At 36.3% G+C, this 23,532-nt stretch overlaps 1 protein-coding gene across 1 annotated transcript in view; it reads left to right on the forward strand.

Moving 5' to 3' along the window:
- Positions 1 to 17,753, forward strand: part of ADGRG7 (adhesion G protein-coupled receptor G7) — a gene marked incomplete at both ends in the record, with an annotated part of 70,664 nt that extends 52,911 nt beyond the window's left edge. The window contains 3 exons of the mRNA XM_080828869.1: positions 3,485 to 3,640; positions 5,872 to 6,028; positions 17,493 to 17,753. Coding sequence (XP_080684995.1) covers positions 3,485 to 3,640; positions 5,872 to 6,028; positions 17,493 to 17,753 — 574 coding nt within the window. The remainder of the gene's footprint in view (positions 1 to 3,484; positions 3,641 to 5,871; positions 6,029 to 17,492) is intronic.
- Between the last annotated feature and the right edge of the window lie 5,779 nt (positions 17,754 to 23,532).

The raw sequence follows: 23,532 nt of genomic DNA on the forward strand, positions 1-23,532 counted from the left end.
GATCAGGAGTAAGATGCATCTCACAGGAGAGGTAGTTCCGTTCAAATTGCAACACTGATTTCCTACCTTAACTTTGGGACAGAGCTAGATCTACTCCTATAAAAAGTCTTCAGGAGAAAGAAGCTTACCATCTTAAATATATTCACACTGAACTATGAATAATTGAGAGCAGATTATTTCCTGAGTACACTGTTAAATGTTAGGGAAGATGCAAGGTGATGATAATAAGGGAAGTTGGGAAGAGAGGAAGGATATTTAATGTAACATCTACCTCCTCTTGGACCCATATTCCCCACCTTTTATCCTAAACACGTGGATCAAAGATCACATTTCTTTGGGATATATATAGAAAGAGGAGGAATTATTATTACTATTATTATTATTATTATTAGTTATCCTCCCAGCATTGCACCACCATATACCATGCTTTCCCCCAACTGCTCCCAGCTCTGCCACTCATACCTGAAACCCCTAACCCACTTGCTATCTCTGCAAGAACCCAATTATGGGGTGACTCCAAGGTAGAACTTACTCTTCGTTAATGCTCCATCCCCTGATTGTTGGTGCCACCATCACATAACCTGTTTCAGACTTTTCTGAAGGGTTGAGGTCACATGGGAAATTATAATGCCTGAGGGGGAAATTCTTTCCAAGTGTATGCTATATATGATAACACTGTCTTCATGCTCTGTTTCATGGGGCAAAATCATTTGGAGCTAAACATTTCATCTGACCTCCACTTGTAATGCTCTCTAGATGTCAGTTCCATAGCTGTTTGTCAGATTAGCCTCCACTGTGTGCTCTCCAGTCTTAATTCTAAAAATTCCACTTTACACCTACAAGGATTAGTCTGACTTCGGATCCATCCATCTCCTAGACTATTTCTCAAATCTGAGTTATTAAATTCAGAAAAACCGTAGAAGAGGCTGTCATGAGAACAAATCGAGCATGACTATATCTCCAAGTAGTACAAAGGATAGAGGGGCTGAGAAGGAGTCCTGTCCTAGTGCACAGTTCCTGACCACTGTGGATATCTAAGCTTATTTCCCTCTAGGTCTCCCTACTGGTAAGAGGTGGCTGAGGAATCCTGCATACATTCACAGGCGCGCGTGCACGTGCACACGCGCGTGCGCACGCGTGCGCGCGCACACACACACACACACACACACACACACGTCTATAGTACAAACAGTAATCCTCAGAAATGGTATTGTCTAAAGTTGAAACAACTCAGACTCATGCAGGTAAGGATAAATATTTGTCTAATTGTTTGATAATTAACAAGTCTGCCTTTATCCAATACAGTTGTATTATTCTATTTTCTTCCTCTATCTTTTCTTCCTCCTTTAAACTCTCTAAGCTGCATAGGTAAGAAATGTGTTCATCTTTTTCATTTGAAACTTCTGATGGTGACTTAGTCATCAAAGAAGCTTCTAGATTTCTGAAAGTACTTCTCAGAAGGATTTCATTAAATTCTCATCAAGTGCCTTCCCATTTCTTCTGTGTAGGAAATGGCAGGATGGAGAATGACAGGAAGGTTGTTCTCCAGTTAGCAATGAAAAGAATGCCAGAAGTCCTGAAGATAAACTCACTAGCTCTCACGATTTTATTTAAGGATAGACCTATTCTGTCTGTTAATGGAGTATAGGCATTCCTTTTTACTTTTTATTTCATTATAGAGACTTGAACATCCCGGTTTCCTTCTAGGTCATTCAGATTAGAAATATGATTTCTAATAATTTAAATTATAACAACATTCCAATACAAGACAATTTAGAAATCCTTTGATGTGTATAATAATATTGTTATACCTGCAGGGAAAGAAAACATACGTTAATTGAATGCCAAATACATGCCAGGGCTTCTCATGTTATTTTGTTAATACCCAAATGCCCACCTGATACTGGAACTGGGGTGTCTAATGGGACATCTTGTGGTCTTCCCTCCCAAACCTGCTCTTCTTATCATCTTTCCTATTTAGGTTTATGGTAGTTCCATCCTTCCCAGTACTCAGGCCAAAGAATTTGGAATCAGCCTTAATCTTCCTACATCTCACATCCAACCTAGAAATAAATCCATTGCTTTACTTTTGCATATATGTGGAATCAGACTATTTCTCAACATTTCCTCTTCTCACCCAAGCCACCAGATATAGCCGATTTCTTACTTCTGCATGTGCTCTTCTATTATCCCTGCATCTAGCAAGACTAATACTTCCAAAACTCAAGACAGATAATTAAATAATGGGCAGAAGACATGAATAGACATTTTTCCAAAGAAGACATCCAGATGGCGAATAGATACTTTGAAAAGATGTTCAACATCACTCATCATCAGGGAAATACAAATCAAAACTACAATGAGATATCACCTTACACCTGTCAGAATGGCTAAAACAAAAACACAAGAAACAACAAGTGTTGGCAAAGATGCAGAGAAAAGAGAACCCTCTTGCATTGTTGGTGGGAATGCAAACTGGAGCAGCCACTGTGGAAAACAGTATGGAGGTCTTTAGGGCTTTCTATATATAGCATCATGTCACAAAGAAGAAATTTTGGGTTTTTTTGTTGTTGTTGTTGTTGTTCATTGCTAATATCTGATATCTAGAACTAGATATCACATAGCATGTATCCTGTTAATACTTATCAAATAGATGAATTCATTCTTGTGACAGTGCCAAGAAGTGATTACTATACTTTACTGATGAGGGAAAAAAAAACCCAAAATACCACCCAAACCATTTGCAACAATAACAGCAACAAAATCCTCAGAACAGATGCAGTGAGGTTAAATAACTATTAAAATATTCTTAAACATTAAACTTTTAAAAATGCCCACTAATAAGTGACTGTGTAAATAACCAAAACAAAATAATGGAGTAGTATTCAGCTATAAAAAAATAATGACAGTCTTTATAATCACATCTAGAGTGATCTTCAAGATACGTTGTTAAGTAATAAAAGTACAATATGCTATTATTTGTTTAAAAATCAGAAAAAAGTATTCGCTGGCATATGCATAACCTAAATCCAGAGGAATACCCAAGAAACATTGATTAGCACTGGTGATAGAAACTAGGTGACTAGGGATAGTTGTAGGGAGGGATAGTTATAGGGACAGTTGTATCTCTATGATGACTTGTACCTTTAAAATTTTGAGTCACCTAGATGTGCTCCATGTTTACAAATGAGCGGAAAGAGTAACTTGCCTAAAGTCAGACACCTAGTGAGTGATAGAATGACATTTACATTTGAGACTGCCTGATTTAAAAGTATTTTCTTTTCACTAGCCCATATATCAGGAAATATGGTAGAACTGAGTATTTCTTTTTTTTTCCCTAGTGGATGAATTCTTGAAAGTCATTTCAAATATACAGAATGCAAAGAGATATTGGGTTTTCAGTTCTCTCAGTAACGTTAATAGCACAGAGAATTAGTATGTATAACTTTTTTAATCTACTAAAATCATTTTTTTCTCCTCATAGCTGCTGGCTGGCAGTTTCAGGAAACAATGGTCTTATAACAAGCTCGTTGTTGTGGTCATTCATGATGCCTATCACCATTATCCTCATCAACAATATTGTTATATTTATTATCATTATAGTCAAAGTGATATGGAAGACTAACCAGAATCTGACAAGGTAAGATTACCCATTAGTGGGATGCTCCCAGGCATTACTCATGCAGTACATAATACACCACCACAATACATCCACAGGTTCTAAAAGAGTTTTCAGACTTCTGGGACAATGACAAGGATATGTGGTTTGCAGGGTAGATTTTCTTTTCAATTTTGTCTCGGAATGTAAATCTTCTCATCTGCCAATAATATGGAACTACATTAACACACTTTCGTGCTAAAAACTAAATCCAAAGACTTCAAAAAAAGAAAATTTCTCCCCCAATCCCAAATATTCAAGAAATCAGATTTGAATCATTAAGGAAATGAGAAGATTGTGAGAAGATACTGGTAACTGCATTTCATTTTACAAACTAGTAGCTTCAGGTTATATTTTGCATGTTTTTTTTTTCTAAAGATTTTATTTATTTGACAGAGAGATCAGAAGTAGGCAGAGAGGCAGGCAGAGAGAGAGGGGGAAGCAGGCTCCCCACCAAGCAGAGAGCCCAGTGTGGGGCTCGATCCCAGGACCCTGGGATCATGACCTGAGCCGAAGGCAGAGGCTTTAACCCACTGAGCCACCCAGGTGCCCCTGCATGTGTTTCTTAAATCTGATAGTGGCTTTAAGTTTTTTAAATTAGTTTAAAACATAAAAATTGGGAGATTTAAAAATTATATTTTCTCTTAAAAAAATTGGAACATCTGGCAACATTGCGTCCACATATCCACAGGTGGGACATGTGCACTCTGGTCTATCAGTTCCCATGTGTTCTTCTTACTATAACCTTCCTGACCTCAATAAGCCTTTTCATTGTTGTCCCTGGTAAACAAAAAGCTTTCAGTGGAGAGGTAAAGAACAGAAACTATTAAACAGGTATACTCTCCTCATTTATACCTTCAACATCACAATTGGTTAGAACACAGTGTTAATGAGGCCATGAATCCAGGTTTAATTTTATAAGATTCCGTTTACCCCCAGTACATTTATTATAAACACATCTGTGGGCTTTATTGGTCACCAAGTGGATTCATTTGGTATGAACAGTTGGGTGAAAACAACTGACATTAGTGGGAATATCATCTTAACTATGTGCTTACTGATCAAGAGTGGGTATCATCTTTCCGATATGAATGGTAATCCATATCAAGGGGAAATGTGGGGGAAAAGACTATCATTGATAATCATTCAAACCTTTGTTTTATTAGCAGTGCAGAAACATCTTGGTAAAATCTTCTTAGCCTAATTACAGAGTAAATTATATTTCCTTTATACAAAACAGTATCATTTTGGCCACAGACAGCAACAAATTTGTACTTCTAGATTTTGGCTGACGGTTCATGGTTCTTAAATTGGCTTAGTCACAGTAAAAAGCAGGTTACAACTTAATTGTTTAACAAGTTATCTTTCATGTATCAGTTAGCTTTTGCTGCATAACAAACCACCCCAGAACTTACTGGTTTAAAGTGACAAATATTTATTATTTGTTGTAAGTTTGAGTGTTGGTAGGTACTTGTTCTGGTCTTCACAGACTTGATTATGGATATACGGTCTAAGATGACTTATTTTTGTGTCTGGTGGTGGTTGGGCGGTTGATTTTGAGTGGAAGCTGCTCAGTTGGGAAAGCTAATCTCTGTTCTGTATAGTCTTTCATCAACAATAAGGCCAGTACAGGCTTCTCAATATAGTGGTGTCAGGGTGCCAAAGAACATTAAAAAAAGGCCAGCTCTACTGAGCAAAATGCTTTCAAGCTTCTGCTTGTGCCAATAATTGCTAAGATCCCACTGGTAAGTCATATGGGTGAGTTCAGATTCCTACATTTCTATATCTTAATAACCTTTCATTCTCATATCAACCTACATCATGGCAAGGTCCCAGATGCCCAGAAAAAGGAATTTCTCACTGGCTGATCCACAATGTAATCACCAAGATAAAATTCCTTTCCAAAGAAAACATTGATTTGTGTGTGTGTGTGTGTGTGTGTGTGTGTGTGTGGTACTTGCTTGCAGTAAAGTGTAAAGGACTGTTCATGCCTGAGCTTTTAAGCAAGTATCACTGTATTCCTTAATGAAGCTTGCTAAATCAGATTTTACCCAGATGTAGGTCTAACATTGTTTCCTACCTAATGCATAATATTGTTAAATAGTATATATGGCCATCTGAATATTCACAATTAGAGAGTAACACTGATATTAATAAGTAAAATGATATTAATAAATAAAACCATGTTTTATTTCTTGCTTTCTCTTACCTAGCACAAAAAAGGTTTCACTCCTAAAGAAGATTCTTAGTACGTTATCTATTACAGTTGTTTTTGGAGTTACCTGGATTCTGGCATACTTTATGCTGATTGGTAATGATGACGTCAGGAATATCTTCAGCTACATGTTCTGTCTTTTCAACACTACTCAGGTATGGTGTGGATTAGTCTGAAGGTAACAGATCATGCAGTGGTAGGGATGATATTACCCTGGACTAAACTAAAGGTGACTTTAAAGGTCATTGCTTGGATACCTTTAGGAGACTCTATTTTCAATACATTTTGAAGAGGAAAGAAAGCTCTTTATGACTTATCTCATAAGGTACAGTTCATGGGCACAGTTCATAGGATATAATTGCAGTATGGTTAGACCATGTTAGTCCTTCTTCTCTTAGCAGAAGAGGTTTTGTCCAGCAACTGGCTTGGCAAACACCTCCTGATTCCTTTTCTCCCATGTAATAGGTTCATGGCAGCTCCTCACCATAGTTGATATGGTTGATATGGATAATGTTACGGTTACTGTTGGAGCTAGACCCCTGTGGGGTTGGCTGAATTTTTTTCTTTATCTCTCTCTCTTTTTTAAATTTCTTTTCAGCGTAACAGAATTCATTGTTTTTGCACTACACCCAGTGCTCCATGCAATATGTGCCCTCCTTAATACCCACCACCTGGCTCCCCCAACATCCCACCCCCCACCCCTTCAAAACCCTCAGATTGTTTTTCAGAGTCCATAGTCTCTGTTCACCTCCCCTTCTGATTTCCCTCAACTCCCTTCTCCTCTCCATCTCCCTATGCCCTCCATGTTATTTGTTATGCTCCACAAATAAGTGAAACCATATGATACCTGACTCTCTCTGCTTGATTTATTTCACTCAGCATAATCTCTTCCAGTCCCATCCATGTTGCTACAAAAGTTGGGTATTCATCCTTTCTGATGGAGGCATAATACTCCATAGGGTATATGGACCACATCTTCCTTATCCATTTGTCCATGGAAGGGCATCTTGGTTCTTTCCACAGTTTGGCGACCGTGGCCATTGCTGCTATAAACATTGGGGTACAGATGGCCCTTCTTTTCACTACATCTGTATCTTTGGGGTAAATACCCAGTAGTGCAATTGCAGGGTCATAGGGAAGCTCTCTTTTTAATTTCTTGAGGAATCTCCACACTGTTCTCCAAAGTGGCTGCACCAACTTACATTCCCACCAACAGTGTAAGAGGGTTCCCCTTTCTCCACATCCTCTCCAACACACGTTGTTTCCTGTCTTGCTAATTTTGGCCATTCTAACTGGTGTAAGGTGGTATCTCAATGTGGTTTTAATTTGAATTTCCCTAATGGTCAGTGATGATGAACGTTTTTTCATGTGTCTGATAGCCATTTGTATGTCTTCATTGGAGAAGTGTCTGTTCATATCCTCTGCCCATTTTTTGATATGATTATCTGTTTTGTGTGTGTTGAGTTTGAGAAGTTCTTTATAGATCCTGGATATCAACCTTTTGTCTGTACTGTCATTTGCAAATATCTTCTCCCATTCCGTGGGTTGCCTCTTTGTTTTGTTGACTGTTTCCTTTGCTGTGCAGAAGCTTTTGATCTTGATGAAGTCCCAAAAGTTTGTTTTCGCTTTTGTTTCCTTTGCCTTTGGAGACATATCTTGAAAGAAGTTGCTGTGGCTGATATCGAAGAGGTTACTGCCTATGTTCTCCTCTAGGATTCTGATGGATTCCTGTTTCATGTTGAGGTCTTTTACCCTTGAAGGGGAGGAGAAAGAAAGAAGTCTAGAAGATATAGTGGAACAAGTTCTCCATGAAAATTTTCCCAATCTTGTGAATGGAACCAGCGTTCATGTATTAGAGGCAGAACAGTCTCCCCCCAAGATTATAGATTCTCGAAAGTCCTCGAGACACCTAATAGTAAGAATGAAAAATTATAATTGTAGGCAGGACCTCCTGAAGGCAGCTAGGACAAAGAAGCTCCTTACTACAGAGGAAAGCCCATCAGAATAATGTCAGACCTGTCCACAGAAACCTGGCAATCCAGAAAGGGCTGGCAAGATATATTCAGGGCACTAAATGAGAAGAACATGCAGCCAAGAATACTCTATCCAGCAAGACTGACATTCAAAATAGATGGAGAGATAAAGAGTTTCCAAGACCGGCAAGGCTTAAAAGAGTATGTGACCACCAAGCTAACACTGCAGGAAATATTAAGGGGGGTTCTATAAAAGAGGAAAAACCCTAAGAATATCATTGAACAGAAATATAGAGACAATTTACAGAAAGAAAGACTTCAAAGGTAACATGACGTCAATAAAAACATATCTATCAATAATCACTCTCAATGTGAATGGCCTAAATGCACCCATAAAATGACACAGGATTGCAGATTGGATAAAATGACAGGACCCATCCATATGTTGTCTACAAGAAACCCATTTTGAACCTAAGGATACACCCAGACTGAAAGTGAAGGGATGGAGAAGCATCTTTCATGCCAATGGGCCTCAAAAGAAGGCCGGGGTAGTGATTCTCATATCAGATAAATTAGATTTTAAACTAAAGACTATAGTCAGAGATACAGAAGGACACTACATAATTCTTAAAGGGACTATCCACCAAGATGTAAATATCTATGCCCCCAATATGGGAGCATCCAATTACATAAGAAAACTATTAATCAAGATAAAGAGTCATATTGATATGAATACATTAATAGTAAGAGATCTTAACATGCCTCTCTCAGTAATAGACAGATCATCCAAGCAGAAAATCAATAAAGAAACAAGAGCATTGAATGACGAATTGGACCAGATGGACCTCATAGATATATACAGAACATTCCACCCTAAAACAACAGAATACTCATTCTTCTCAAGTGCACGTGAAACCTTCTCCAGAATAGACCACATCTTGGGTCACAAATCAGGACTCAACTGATACCAAAAGACTGAGATTATTCTCTACATATTCTCAGGTCACAGTGCTTTGAAACTGGAGCTCAATCACAAGGAAAAGTTTGGAAGGAACTCAAACACCTGGAAGCTAAAGACTACCTTGCTTAAGAATGCTTTATCTCTCTTTTTAAAATTTTATAAGATTATGTCATTTATCTTAAAAAAAAACTGTATTGAGGAACAATTGGGACTAATTGGCAGATACAATTGTATATATTTAAATTGTATATATTTAAAGTATATATTTAAAGTATAACATGACAATTTGATATACATATATATTATAGAATGATTACCAAGATCAAAATAATTAACACATCCATCACCTCAGGTAGTTGTTGAGGAATTAGGCATTTATGTTCATCAGGGATACTGGCCTGAAATTTTCTTTTCTGTAGTATTTTTGTCTAGCTTGGTATCAGGGTAATGCTGACCTTATAAAATGAGTTTGGAAGTGTTCCATCCTCTTCAGTCTTTTTGAAAGAGTTTGAGAAGAATTGGTATTAATTATTTTTTAAATTCTTGTTGGAATTCACCTGTGAAGTAATCTGATCCTGGGCTTTTCATTATCAGGAGGTTTTTGATTACTTATTCAATCTCCAAACTTTTTATTGGTCTGTTCAGTTTTTCTGTTACTTTGTTATTCAGTGTTGGTAAGTTGTGTGTGAATGTTTTATTTAATTTCTTTTAAATTTATTGATAATTGCTTTATGGCCATGAATTGGTATATCTTGATAAAGTATTTATCTTTGAAAAGAATGTGCATTCTGCAGTTGTTGTGTGTAGTGTTCTAAAAATGTCAGTAGAGTCAAAGTGATTGTTAGTAATGTACAGATTTTCTATCCTTACCAATATTTTTGTCTATTTCTCTCAATTGCTGAAAGAGGAGTATTAATATCTCTAACCGTGATTGTGAATTTGTCTATTTTCCCTTTAATTCTGTCAATTTTTGCTTCATACATTTTGAAGTTCTGCTATTAGATCCATATACATTTATGGTTGTGATGTCTTCTGAGTAAATTGACCATTTATCCTTTGGAAATGTTCCTCTTTAACTCTGAGTACTCTTTGTCATGAAGTCTATTTTATCTGATCTCCAACCTTCTTATGCATATTGGCTGAATTGTATATATTTTTTAAATCCATTCACTTTCAACCTGTGCTTTTACATTAAAAGTATGTATCTGGTACATAGCTAATAGGCAGATCTTACCTTTTTGTTCATTCTGACTATCTCTGTCTTTTAATTAGAGTGTTTAGTACATTTAAAGCTGATGTAATTATTAATATGGGTGATTTATATCTGCCATTTTACTATTTGTTTTCTGTTGCCATTCTAGTTCTTTATTCCTCTGTTTACTTTCACTTTTGAAGGATATTATCACTGAATATGGAATAAGGGGTTGATAGTTGTTTTTTTTTTTCCCTTTTAGTGTTATGAAGTCATTTCACAAACTTGCTCCAGTTTCTGATGAGACATCCTGAATGTTTCATATTCTTTTCCCCTCTGTGTGTAATGAATTATTTCCTTTGGTTGCTTTCAAGATTTTATCTTTATCTTTGATTTTTAGCATTTTTCCTTTGCATTTATTCTGCTTGGGGTTGCTGAGCTCCCAGAATCTGTTTTTTTATATCTTTCACCAAATTTGAGGAATTTTTTTTATCTTTATTTCTTCAAATGGTTTTTCCTATCCAGTTCTTTTACTTTTCTCTTTTTTGGGGACTTTAATTATATGTATGTTGGACCATTTGATATTTTTCCACAGGTCTCAGAGCTGTTTATTCTTTCTCATTCCTTCTTGCTAGTCATCAGATTGGATTATCTTAGTGATCCATCTTCAAGGACATTTATTTTACCTTTAGTCATTTCCAGTCTGCTGTTAACTCTATCTAGTGATTTTTATTTCAGATATTGTACTTTTTTTAGTTTCACAGTTTTTATCTAATTATTTTTCATAGATTTTATTTTGCTGATATTTCCTAATTTTGGCCATTATGAGTAAATTTTCTTTTACCACACTATGCATATCATGATAACACTTTAAAATCCTTGTCTGCTAACTCTGACATCTGGGTTATTTTAGTCAATCTCCGTTGTTTGCCTTTTTGGTTAGTATGAGCCATGTTTTCCTGTTTCTTTATGTCTAGTAATTTTGGTTGTTTCCTGGACATTATAAATAATACACTGTAGCAACTCTTCATTCTGTTTTATTCCTACCAAGAGTGGAGTTAGCATATAATTAATTTAGCTGGACTAAAACTGAAAACTATATCTCCTAGGGAAGACAACAGTGGAAATCTCTGCTTAGTTATTTTAGTCTCAGACATGCTTCTTAGAGTTCACTCCATGCATTTATAGTTCAGAGGTCAGTTAGAGATTTGGGCAGAATTTATAAGCAGAATCTGGAGCTCTCCCTCTCTGTTTCCTCCTGGATATTCTGAATATTCTTACTTATTTTTCAGATTCTATAGTTGCCCTAAGCCCTATTTTCCAGTTCTTCAACCTAGTAAGACAGCCTTTTAACTCCAGGTTTATTCACCCTATGTGGGGTGATCAGACTGTGCTTTCTGGCTAAAAGATATTAAAAAGAAAACAAAACAGGAATCCTACCCAGTTACAGTTCCCTTTCCCCAAATTCCAACTCCTAGATTCTCCTTCCAGTTTCAGACTGCTTTTAGTTGTTCTTCGGTGTATTCAGGTAGGTTTTAAAAAATATTTTGTCCAAAGTTTATAGTTGCTATCTGCAAGAGGGTTGATTTGAAGAGCAGAACCTTATGAAGTTGTTTTTGTAACATTATACATAAGACTGAAGGTGTTTTTATTCCTTGAGTCTTATCTCAAATATAATTATAAATCTTTAAAAAATATTCCATTCTTATTTTGTTTTAAAATAGGAAATGCAGATTTATATTCTTTTTTTTTTGTAACCTATTCTATTAATATATTAGGGACATTTATTCTAACAAGCAGAACATTTAGACTAAGGATTATGGTCACTTTCTAATTTTTTTCATGGCAAAAATAGTGACATGAATGAACAAAAATGTTAGATTAAAATTGAAGATAATCCTGTTTGATCTTAGAGGATTTTTGTTTGTGTATATGCATGGAGAACATCAAACTCTAAGATAAAACAAGTATGCATTTTTGAAAGACTTATCTTGAAATCAGAATTTCTCTCTTTGCTTCTTAACTCTGTGCCTCCTCTCATGGTGAATAATGGCTTTTACTCTGATAAAAAATACTACAAAGACTTTTCCCTCTGTATATAGAGTCTTACTGTTTGTCTTTATACAATTTAATGCTGTATTATCATGTTTCTAGAAATTTATGGATATTGTGTATTTCTGGTATATTACATCTTTCATCATGATAACAAGTCACTTTTGGTCCCTTTTGTCTTGAAATCTGATTTTCCATATATTAATGCAGCAACTTCAGATTTATTTTTCTTTGATCTATTTATACAATTTTTTTTATCTTTAAGCTTTCTTTATCACTTTGATTTTGTTTTACCTCTTTTTAGATCCCATATATTTAGATTTGTATTTTTAAAATAATTTTCTGGGACACCTGGGTGGCTCAGTCGGTTAAGCGTCTGCCTTCAGCTCTGGTCATGATCCCAGGGTCCTGGGATCAAGCCCCACGTTGGGCTCTCTTCTCAGCAGGGAGTCTGCTTCTCCCTCGCCCTCTGCTCTTCTACTTGCTTGTGCTCGCTCTCACTCTCTCTTTCTCTCTCTTTAAAAATAAATAAAAAATAAAATAAAATAAAATAATTTTCTCATTGTTTTTATTAAAAAAGTTAAACTTTTAGCTATTTACTTGAATTTTAGCCATCAAAACTAATATGTTTGATCTTGTTCTGTCATCCTATTTTCTTTTTTCACATCAATCCATTTCTTCCTAAATTATATATATATATATGTATAGTACTACAAAAATTATGCATGCTTTTACTTAACCTTCTCTAATTATTAGGACATTTTCATTATGTTAATTATTATCTTTGTTTATAAAACATTACTATAGCTTTGTAAGATATAATTTTCAATTTCCAGAATAAAACAATGTATATTGATTCCTCCCTTTTTAAGGTAAAAACATTAACACAGTGTAGTTGCTTCCTGTCTCTTGGTTTTATTGGTACAACTTAAAATTTAGTCTGCAATTATTAAATTAGAGTGTATACATTATTTTATTTCAAGAGATATTTATAATACTTTGATTATATTTGATAATTATCTCAATTATATTTTATTTTCTTAAAAAAATTTTTTTTTATCAAAGTATAGTTGACACACTCAACTACAATTTATTATGCTTAAATAGTCTCAATACCTTTTGCTAGTCTTTTTATATTGGAATGTCCTGTTATTTTGACTTTTTAATCTTAATGAATCTCTCACTGGTATATTTTTAAGTAATTCTTTATAGGAAGCTGGTAAATATTAATGAGGACTTTCCTCCCTGGTAATTTTTCTTTCAGTACCATGACATATGAACCACAAATTAGGCTGGAATTTAATTATTGTCAGTAATATTTTTTTATTGAAATTCTGTAGACTTACTGAGATTTTATGTTGTGTAAAAAGGTAAAAATTCTTTTGTTTTTTATTCTTCCCATTCTTATACAATTCCTTAAAATTTTAAAAAAAATAATTTTGGACTCCTAGGATGTTGCAAAAATAGTGCAGAGAGTTCTTATGTATCCTTCACCCAGTTATTGCAACAATAACATCTTACATAACTATAATACACTGTCAAACCCAGGAAACTGACATTGGTATAATCCACATAGATTATTCACTTATGGGCTTTAAATCCTTGAAGTGATGACTTTAATTCTAGCTTTGTTCATTTTCCTATGAATTAAATCAATAAATATAATTTATCAAATTAAATAGAATTATTATAGTTTTATAAGTTCATTTGTCCCCTTTCTTCTTGTACTCAGAAGTTAACTTTTTAATGCATTCCAGTTTCATTTCCTTAACTAGAGTTCCAGTTCTCTCGTGCAAGAAATATGTTCCTGTGTATCTTTCATTGTAGATAACATTTTGTTTGATATCAGGATGGGCTATACTTGTCTAATATTTTGTGACAAAACTGCAGTGTTTGATGATTGTCTTGTTGTCACTGAGAGTAGTAACTACTGTGGGAAGTTGGTATCATGTTGGTTGTTTCTGGCCCTGGTCAAATATCACTGAGGAGACAAGTCTTTGATATAAAATGGGAACTACTGGAAAGCATTAGATGAATTTGATTGGACCACAAATATCTAGGAGTCTGTCTAGCCAGGTGTGGGAGCTGCTTGGCTGTGTAAATTGTAACTGCCTCATTTAATGTTTGTAAGCACCTCACACTCTATTCCTGGTGGCCCATTCCAGTGTCTTTTGAGAATTACTGCCTCAAGCAATGGATGTGTACCTGCCACTAAATTTAAATGAATATAATGCAGTGTTTCTCTGTTGTTAACACATAATGGAAACTCCCCAGAGGGGAAATAAATAGCATAATCTTAGTCTGGGTTGCCAGTGACTCGTGGGTTTGTAGCCTAGAGTGATGAAGAATTAAGAAAAGTACCTGGAAGGAAGTATAATCAAGGATATTCTGTCCTCCATGCATATGAAGGGCACATTATAAAATAGAGGCTCATTACAAAATGTTAGTACTATCTGGTAAAATTGAGCATGGTCATATGGCAAGAGCACTGGGCTAAAAGGAGAGTCAGGCTGTCTTCCAGTTTTACCATTAATGAGCATATGATTTTAGGGAAGTCTTACAACCTCTCTGAGTGAACTATGTAAAATATAAAATGGAGGGGGGTTGTTAAAGTTGGTGCTGTGGATCTGAATATTATTGTCTACATGAGAACTATTCCTCACCCCTTACCTAGTCAGTCACAATCTATGGGGTAAGAGCTAGAAATCTTCACTTTAAACAAGGATTTGATTTTTATGTACACTAAAGTGACTAGTTTACATGTAAGGTTCCTTCTAGATTTAGAATGCTATAATTCTAACAGACATTTACTGAGTGCTATAGATACTACTTAAAAAGAGTTAGTTTGATCCATACATTTTGTGTTTTTCAATAACATCTTTGGGATTCTAGGGAGTATAGAAGTATTGGGATTCCACTCACACAGTTTCACACGATGGTGTCTTTATGAATTCTCCATGGTCTAGGTCTTTTTTAATAGTTGCACAACCAGAAATTTTATCCGGTCTGTCTTTGCTTTAGAATTAAAAATGAAAGAGTGTTCTCCACAAAGAGTACCAGATTTCTCATGCCCTCAAAATAAATCTCTTTCCCTTGAACAATCAGGATGGCCAGTGACCACTTTTGTCCTTCTGAAACCTATGTCCTATCCATCCTTCCTTGTGTCATCAAGACCTTCATCAGAGGAGTAAATCCCACCTTTTGGATAATGATCAAGTTAATCTTACTGTTTTTGATCAGAGAACTGGTCCATCTCTTGTCAATATGTACTGATTTTATTAGTTAAAGTCACAGGGTCCTTGGGTTATCTTACCAGAGACTCAGAGTCTCCTACAACAGTATTCACAGGATATGATTCTAGAAATAGTTCTTTATAAGGCTTGGGCCCTAGAAATGTTAATCTGGAGACATTATGGATTTTTTAAAGAAACTTTTTATTTTCAAATAGTTTAAAACAGGAAGTTGCAAGAATAATACAGAGTTCCCAGGTATTTTTTCCTCAGATTTACCAATGATAATATCTTTTTAAAAAATTTTATTTATTTATTTATTTGTTTATTTAAAAGATTTTATTTATTTGAGAGAGAAAGAGGGGGAGCAGCAAGCAAAGGGAGAGGGAGAAGCAGGCATCCCACTGAAGAAGGAACCCAATGGGGACTTGATTCCAGGAGGCTGGGATCATGACCTGAGACAAAGGCAGCTGCTTAACTGATTGAGCCACCCAGGTGTCCCCCAACAATAATATCTTATATAACCTTAATGCATCATCAAAATCAAGAAGTGAACATTGGCACAATACTGTTACTCAACTACAGATGTTAGCCTGTTATTTCTAATGAAGGATATTAATGAGAAATTAACAGGGGACTCTTAGAAGCTGTCATATACTTTTTAATATCCTTCTAATGCTGTTCAAACAAGAGGCAGAGTAGTATATTGGCTAGAAGAGTTTTGGAACAAAATGGAGTTGAGTCTGACTTCAGAGTCCAGTGATTATTGGTTGGGTAATCTTAGGGGGGTTACCCAATTTATCTGAGCTATAGTTTTCTCATCTGTAACATGGGGTTAATAAGGCTTATTTATAGGGTTGGTGTTAGGAGTAAATGAGAAAGATTAAATGATGGGGATTAAGTGACAAGCAGTGTCTGATACCAGCAAGACTTCATTAGTGGCAGTTTTCATTTTAAACGTGTACAAAAAAATGTATTCAGCTTTTGTGGATTAATTTCTCATGCACATCTGATCTTTGTATATAAAGGACAGAAAAACAATGAATAAAAGTACTTACAATTTTTGTTTTGTTCTTAAATGCACCAAATTTTTAGTTATTTTGCCAAAATGCCAAGTACTGTACAAGCATAGAATGTTAGAATTGGAAGAAGTATTAAGTGACCCATAGTCCATCTGCCTCCTTCAGAAATTGAAGATAAAAGATGTGAGGAAAAAAGTAAAGTTACTATGGTATACTAAAACATAAATATTTGGTCTTTGTCCTCAGTTCCTGGCACACAGCTCCCAAAATTTGAGGAATCTGTGGAGCGATATGAGTGTCTTTTGTATACTAATGAATGACTGGTGGCTGACGTCACTAGATAGCTTCAGGCTGGAGACTTGTTACCAGAAAGACCAAACCTGGATTAGAAGCTTGGAAATTTCAACGCCACCTCTAGGAAGGGGAGAGGGGCAGGAGATTGAGTCAGTCACCAATGGCTAATGATATAATTACCAAACCCATATAATGGAACCTCCGTAAAAATCCCTAAATGAAGGGGTTTGGAGAGCTTCCAGGTTGGTGAATATATTGAAGAGCTGGGAAGGCGGTGCCCCTTCGCCTGTACCTTGTTCTAGGATCTCTTCTGTTTGGTGGTCCCTGAGTTGTATCCTCTATAATGAACAGGTAATAGCAGGTAAAGATCTTTCCTGAGTTTTGTTAGTAGTTCTAGTGAATTATCAAACCTGAAGGAGAGAAGAGGGTTGTGGGAACTCCCGACTTTGTAGTCAAGTCAGACAGAAGTGTGGGTAATGTGGGGACCGGATATTTCCGACTAGCATCTGAAGTGAAGGCAGTCATAAGACTCAGCCTTAACCTGTAGAATCTGACACTACCTCTTGGTTTCTAGTGTCAGAATTCAGCTGAATTGTAGGAAAACCCATTTGGTGTCAAGAAGAGAAAGAGCCCCTCAGTGATACAGCCAACATGTGGTGAACTGGGATCTGAATTAAGGTCTTCCAACTCTACTGCTTACATGTAGCACTTTCCATAGGAGAAGAACCTCACCTCAGCCCTCTGAGACAATAAAGTGCTCAGTCGCTGCTGGTGCAAACTCGAGCTGGGGAGTTGTTGTGCATGATGAGAAGAGGGGTGGCACAGTTAAATAAATCTCTTCCCTGATTGTGTATTTCAATCTGATCTAACATTAACCTTTTATTCTATCTGCCAGGGATTGCAAATTTTTATCCTCTACACTGTCAAAACAAAAATCTTCCAGAGTGAAGCTTCCAAAGTGTTGAAGTCGCTGTCGGAGTCCACCGGGAGAGTGAAGCTGCTGCCATCAGTGAACCCAAAGAGGCTGCGTGTGAGGATGTATAACATGCTCAGGTCCTTTCCAGCCCTGAATGAACGCTTTACGCTGCTGGAGCCATCTGTAATTATGGAGGAAATGACACCCTCTGAAAGTGACCAAGCTGACACAAGCATCTAGACAGTGAAATTAGTACCTTTTGTAGTCCTCTTTTTGCACAACCCATGTTAAGTTTTGCTTATTCTTTTTCTTTCCTTTATTACTCAGTCCTCCCAGAAAGTCTCCCTCAATATATTTTGCTCAAGGCTAAGAATCAGGTAAAACCTGTTGTTTGTTATCATCAGGGATAACAGATTTGGTAGTTTTTTTCCATTATTCAGTAGAGTCTCACCTGAATTCCACCCAGCATTCAAGATAATTCAAAATATCATTGTTACTTATATCATAAATGTGACAAACTTTGATAAAACAAATCCTTTTGCAATTTCCTAAAAAGAACATGAGGAGAAAAATGTATCTTCCAGAACAAAATGACTCTTAATGAACCCTGCAGGGAGTTGCTTATATATATAATATTTTGATCTGTGACTATTTTAATTTGTATGTGCTTATACTTTTATTTCTGCTTCAGGATTTTGCACCAGTTTAACCTCTGGAAAGGGATATTTTTTCTGTTCAAAAAAGAGCATGTTTGGTGACTGGAGGGTTTAGCTGTATAAGAAGTGGACAGTGGGACAAAAAAGGATGGGCTGGTTATGAAAGCCTCTCTGTATTTCCTTCTGGTTCTTGATACATCTGTCTGTTTATTGATGAAGAGACATTGAGACCCAAAAAATGAAAAGTTAGTCACAAGCACCACTTATGGCTTTAAAAAAAAATCTGTTGATGGAATTTCAAACACTTGAATTATGAATGGCTTCCTGAATAAAAAATGACCTCTACAGGAGTGGGGAGCATTCCCACTGAACTTAGGAGATACAGTCTTTGAATTGTGGTGTTTGTCTTGTCACAAGCTAGGCAAGTGCTCTGAGTGCCCTGAACTAAGGGACTAGTAAATGCCATGTGAGCTGTGCCATACCCTTCTCACCATACCCTAAAGAACATGTGGGTTGTTTTTTTTTTTTCTAGAAATGGTTGTAAATGACTGTTGGATTCTTAGACAAGCTGAGAGCCTATTTTATCTGTGACATAAATGAGACCTTACAGGTTAGTGGGAAAAAGTAAAGGGAAAAGGATAAAGAAGAAAAGCAGTTCTCAGAGGTTAGTGTTTTTAGTAGTGGTATAGTAATATCCCTAGATAGGGGTTGGAAAAATTATGAGGTGTGGTTGACCTATTCTATATCCCAAAATTTATATGTGGATGGAAGTAAACTTTAAATAAGAGCCACTTTAATGTGAAAAGAAAGATCACCAAAGAGCTTTCTTTAGCCTGAGAGTGGAGTATATGTGTTCCCTTGGTGATTTTAGTTTTCTTTGCACTTTTTCAGTCTTCTTGGGAGTACAGCAACCAAAATTCCCTATAATTTTCCTGGGATGGCTATACCAAACATTTGAAAACTTTACATACATATTATAGGGGATAAGATAGCAAACATTGATGTTTGTCTGCCTACCCTGAAATCCTACCACTTTGGAAGTAATTTTTTTTTTAAAGATTTTATTTATTTATTTGACAGACAGAGATTACAAGTAGGCAGAGAGGCAGGCAGAGAGAGAGAGAAGGAAGCAGGCTCCCTGCTGAGCAGAGAGCCCGATGCGGAGCTCCATCCCAGGACCCTGAGATCATGACCTGAGCCGAAGGCAGAGGCTTTAACCCACTGAGCCACCCGGGCGCCCCTGGAAGTAATTCTTATTGATTTAAACCTTTGCCTCGTGCAGTGGTCAGGAGGTTTAGTGATAGAAATCAACTCAAAGTAGGTTAAGGGTCAAAGAGAATTTAATGGCTCAGTTAATTATCAAGTCCAAAGGCTGAGCCGGTTTTAGGTAGGGGAACTATATGTCCTAGTTTGCCTGAACCGGTTCTGATTTGTACCTGTTAATCCTGGCTTATGTATTACAAGCAGTTCCTTTTACTCTCAAGTGTCCTGGTTTAGGACATAAAATATATGATAATACTAAACTTCAGGTCTAGAATTCAAAAGCAAGGAGTTCAAAGAATGTGTTAAGATTCCTTTTCTCCCCCCATTTCCAGGGTCTTTGTCCTGTGTTTGACTCCATCCTAGAATCGGATTACGTGGCTGAACATGGGCCATTGGCATCCCCTTTCCCCTGCCCTGCAACCTCATTTCAGGGAAGGCCGGTTGAGTCTGGAATCTGTGGGGCTCACTTCCTTGTGATACAGAGTCAAGCAGAGGCAGAAAGAGCAGAGGACCAAAGAACTGGCTTATCTTCCTTGATCATGTGCCCTCATGTGCCCACAGGCATTGTGTTCATGGACTATTGGGCCAGCCTGAGTCCCATGCCCCCTGTGATGTGGAGGGATGGGGGATGACTTCATTGTCAGGATATCCTGGGGTAGAGATTGGATAGTTACGTTGAGGATGGGCTCATCGATCGTGTCTCTTACTCTGAATAAGCCTGTTAGATCCTTGTCTGAGCAGAGTTTGAATGGGGTGGGTAAGGAAAGCAAGAATTAATTATTTGGTGCTTTGGAAGTTGAAGAGCAAGTATAGGGACAATGGGAGCCAAACGGGGATTTAACTTAAAAAGAAAATTTCAGGAAAGGGAGACTCAGAGTACTGGTTCTCATGATATTACGTGGAGCTAATGTTCCATGTTTCTGATTTATTCTGTGTGATAACAATGCCCTGTAGCCTGTCTGCTTGTGGCAACACATGTAGTTTCTTTGGGGGAACAAACTATCCTGACCTTTAGATTTTCTTTCCTGGGTCTAAGCTGACAATTCAGTGCTGCTTGTTTAACTGTTGGAGTTTTGGATTGCTTTTTTCTCTTACCCTTCCCATTTTTAAGTTTACCTTTCCTCTTTTTTTTTTTTTTTTTTGGTTGTCAATCAAGGGAGATTGTTTTCAAACTCATTGCCTCATTTAAAAGAATTTGGTATTCTTTGCAAATGTTTGGGAAACCTGGACCAAAAGTGCCAAATGTGTCATATCCACCTGACAGCCACTGGAGCTCTCTGGCTCTGTAGAGCCCCCTTAATATATCTCCCTGGGACTTCTGGTCCCTGACTCCTGATGAGGTCCAAGACAGAGATACCAGGATTAGGTTCCATTCCTGGGACAAGCGTCGGGGGTGGGGAAAGTTACTGAGAGAGGAAATGGTTTCCTACTTGCATTTTTCAAACACTGCTGACTACGTTATGACAATCTTGGAAGATATTTAAAAAGTATATTTTTCAAAAAAGCAAAATTCATAATTCCCTGCCCTATCAAAGATGGCTGTTTTTCCATGTTTTCTTATGCTCTTTGAATACATTAGAATTTAAATAACTGTAATTACAGTAGATACAATTTTACATTGATTTCACTTAAATTACCCAGTAATGCAGTTTTTAAAATAATTGATTGCATAATGTAAGTTACTAAATTCTATTGGATTTCCAGCTTATTTTGATTTTTAATATTACAGTGACACATAATAAACTGGTATATATATATTTTTTCCTTTTTAATTATTTCCTTAAGGTAAACTCTAAGAATTAGGATCAACATTATCAACATTTGTTTATATTCCTTATATATAATTATATTTCCTTGAAAACATTGCACTAATTTATAATGTCACCAACATTTGGAGTATCATAAACATTTTTTATATACTTATTTACTTTGGTATTTTATTTTTCAGTTATTTGTGTTGTCCATTTATCAATTGAGCTATTGTTACTTTTTCCTCATGAATTTGTAGGAATTCCTCTTACTATAGTTACTAGTCTTTTAATGATACATTTGATGAAAATACTTTCCTCTAGTTTGTCATTTTCCCCTCTTTTTAATATAATGAAATGTTCACTCCACATTTGATTCAAAATATGCAAAAGATTTCTAGAGCATTTAGCATATTTTTGAGTTTCTATGTCCTCATACAGGCAGAGTATTTTTCATTTTGTGTTAAGGAGTATGTTAGGGACAATGCAGAAACTTCTAAAATGAACAGGGACATAAATATGCCAACCGAGGCTAAATGAATTATGTATGACAGACACATGACTTCTTTAACTCTTCATTATATTGTACAGCAGGCAGGTGGCCTTCCATGATGATGTTATTATTTCCTCTCATACATTTTCCGCCTCTGTGTCCATCTACCTTTTCTTAAAAATAAAACACTGAATCTTGGGAGAGAAGTTTTATTAGGAATTAATTATTAAAACACACATACGAAACTCAGATTCAAAGTAGTGTTACATATGCATCATCTATTACTTCATTTACATATATGTAACCTATTATTTGTGTATTTGGGAAAAAATATATAAAAGCTGCTGAAAAACCGATCAAGTAAGGAAATCAGGAGGGAGGGAAAATAATCATAGGAGCAAAGAAGGTAAGCCCCAAGAAACATGTCAGATGGTCTTGTATTTTTGCTGGGAGTCGGTTTCAGATTAGACCAGAAGCTTCCTGACACCCAGCATAAATAGGGAAACACGATCAAAGAAGTCATGTATCTCTTAACAATTAAACAAACCAATAAGGCTACCTTGGCCAAAACATAGCTATTCTGACACTACTTGAAATTGGCATTACATTTTCTGTCCACCTGGGTATATTACCAAAATGGAGGGCATACTATTTTGAGTGAACAAAAAGGCATTGCATTTGGAAATGCAGCATGTTCACATCTACGCCAGTCTGCTAAGTGTACATACTCAACAGTCATGTGTAACGTTCAGTGTTGCTCCAGTTATACAATGCTCTGTATATATGAAGACATGCACTGAACCATAGGAAACTTCAGTATCACCAGTGGGTCACTAAAGACAGTGTTTTGTCTTTTAAAAGAGTATTAAAGTGGTTTTCCTTAATTTTGGCTATTGGAATTAGTTTTCTGTTTTATTTGTTTGCTTTGCTAGGGGGCTTGCTTTTTTTTTTTTTTAACCATTTAAATGAACTTCATTGATAATTTGCGCAAAATAAAATGCACCCATTTTAACTGTAAATTAGATGTTTTAACAAATGAACACACCTGTGAAACCACTACCCTAGAGACGATTAATCACTTTTTCATCACCCTATACCATTCCCTTGTATTCCTCCCCAGTTAAATCCTCTGCCAGCGCCAACCCCAAGTAACTACTGATCTGTTTTCTATTACCAGGCATTAGTCTTGCACGTTCTAGAATGCCATAAATGTTATTACGTCCTCTTTTGACCCTGGCCTCTTTCAGTCACCATATTTTTGAGATTCATTCATGCTCTATCAATGGTTTGCTTCTTTTTATTACGGTGGTATTCAGTTTTTTTTTGATAAATCACATTTTGTTTTGAAAACTAGGAATAAAACTGATAGAAATATTCTTTTTTTTTTAAAGGGTTTTTTATTTTAGAAAGAGAGAGAGAGAGTGAGAGAAAGAGAGAGAGGAAAAGAGAGAGCATGAGCCAGAGGGGCAGAGGGAGAGGGAGAGAGAATCTCCAGCAGACTCTGTGCTGAGCGCAGAGCCAGAAGCCAACTCAGTCCCAGGACCCCGGGATCATGACCTGAGCCAAAACCAAGAGTCAGTTACTTAACTGACTGCAGCACCCAAGCGTCCCAAAAACTGATATAAATATTCTTATATAAGTCTCTGTGTTTTCTTTTCTCCTGAAATATCTAGTAGTGGAATTTCTGAAGCATAGAATAAGTGTATATTTAGCATTATAAGAAACCAGTAAACAGTTTTCTGAAGTGGTTGTACCACTTTATAGACCCCAGAGCAATATATGAACTTGGAAATTAGTTTTTAAAGTCCTTATTTATGAAGCATTTCAAAAGTAGAAATAAGATATAAATCTTTTTTGCA

The sequence above is a fragment of the Martes martes genome (genome assembly GCF_963455335.1).
Source record: "Martes martes genome assembly, chromosome: 1".
Taxonomy (NCBI): domain Eukaryota; kingdom Metazoa; phylum Chordata; class Mammalia; order Carnivora; family Mustelidae; genus Martes; species Martes martes.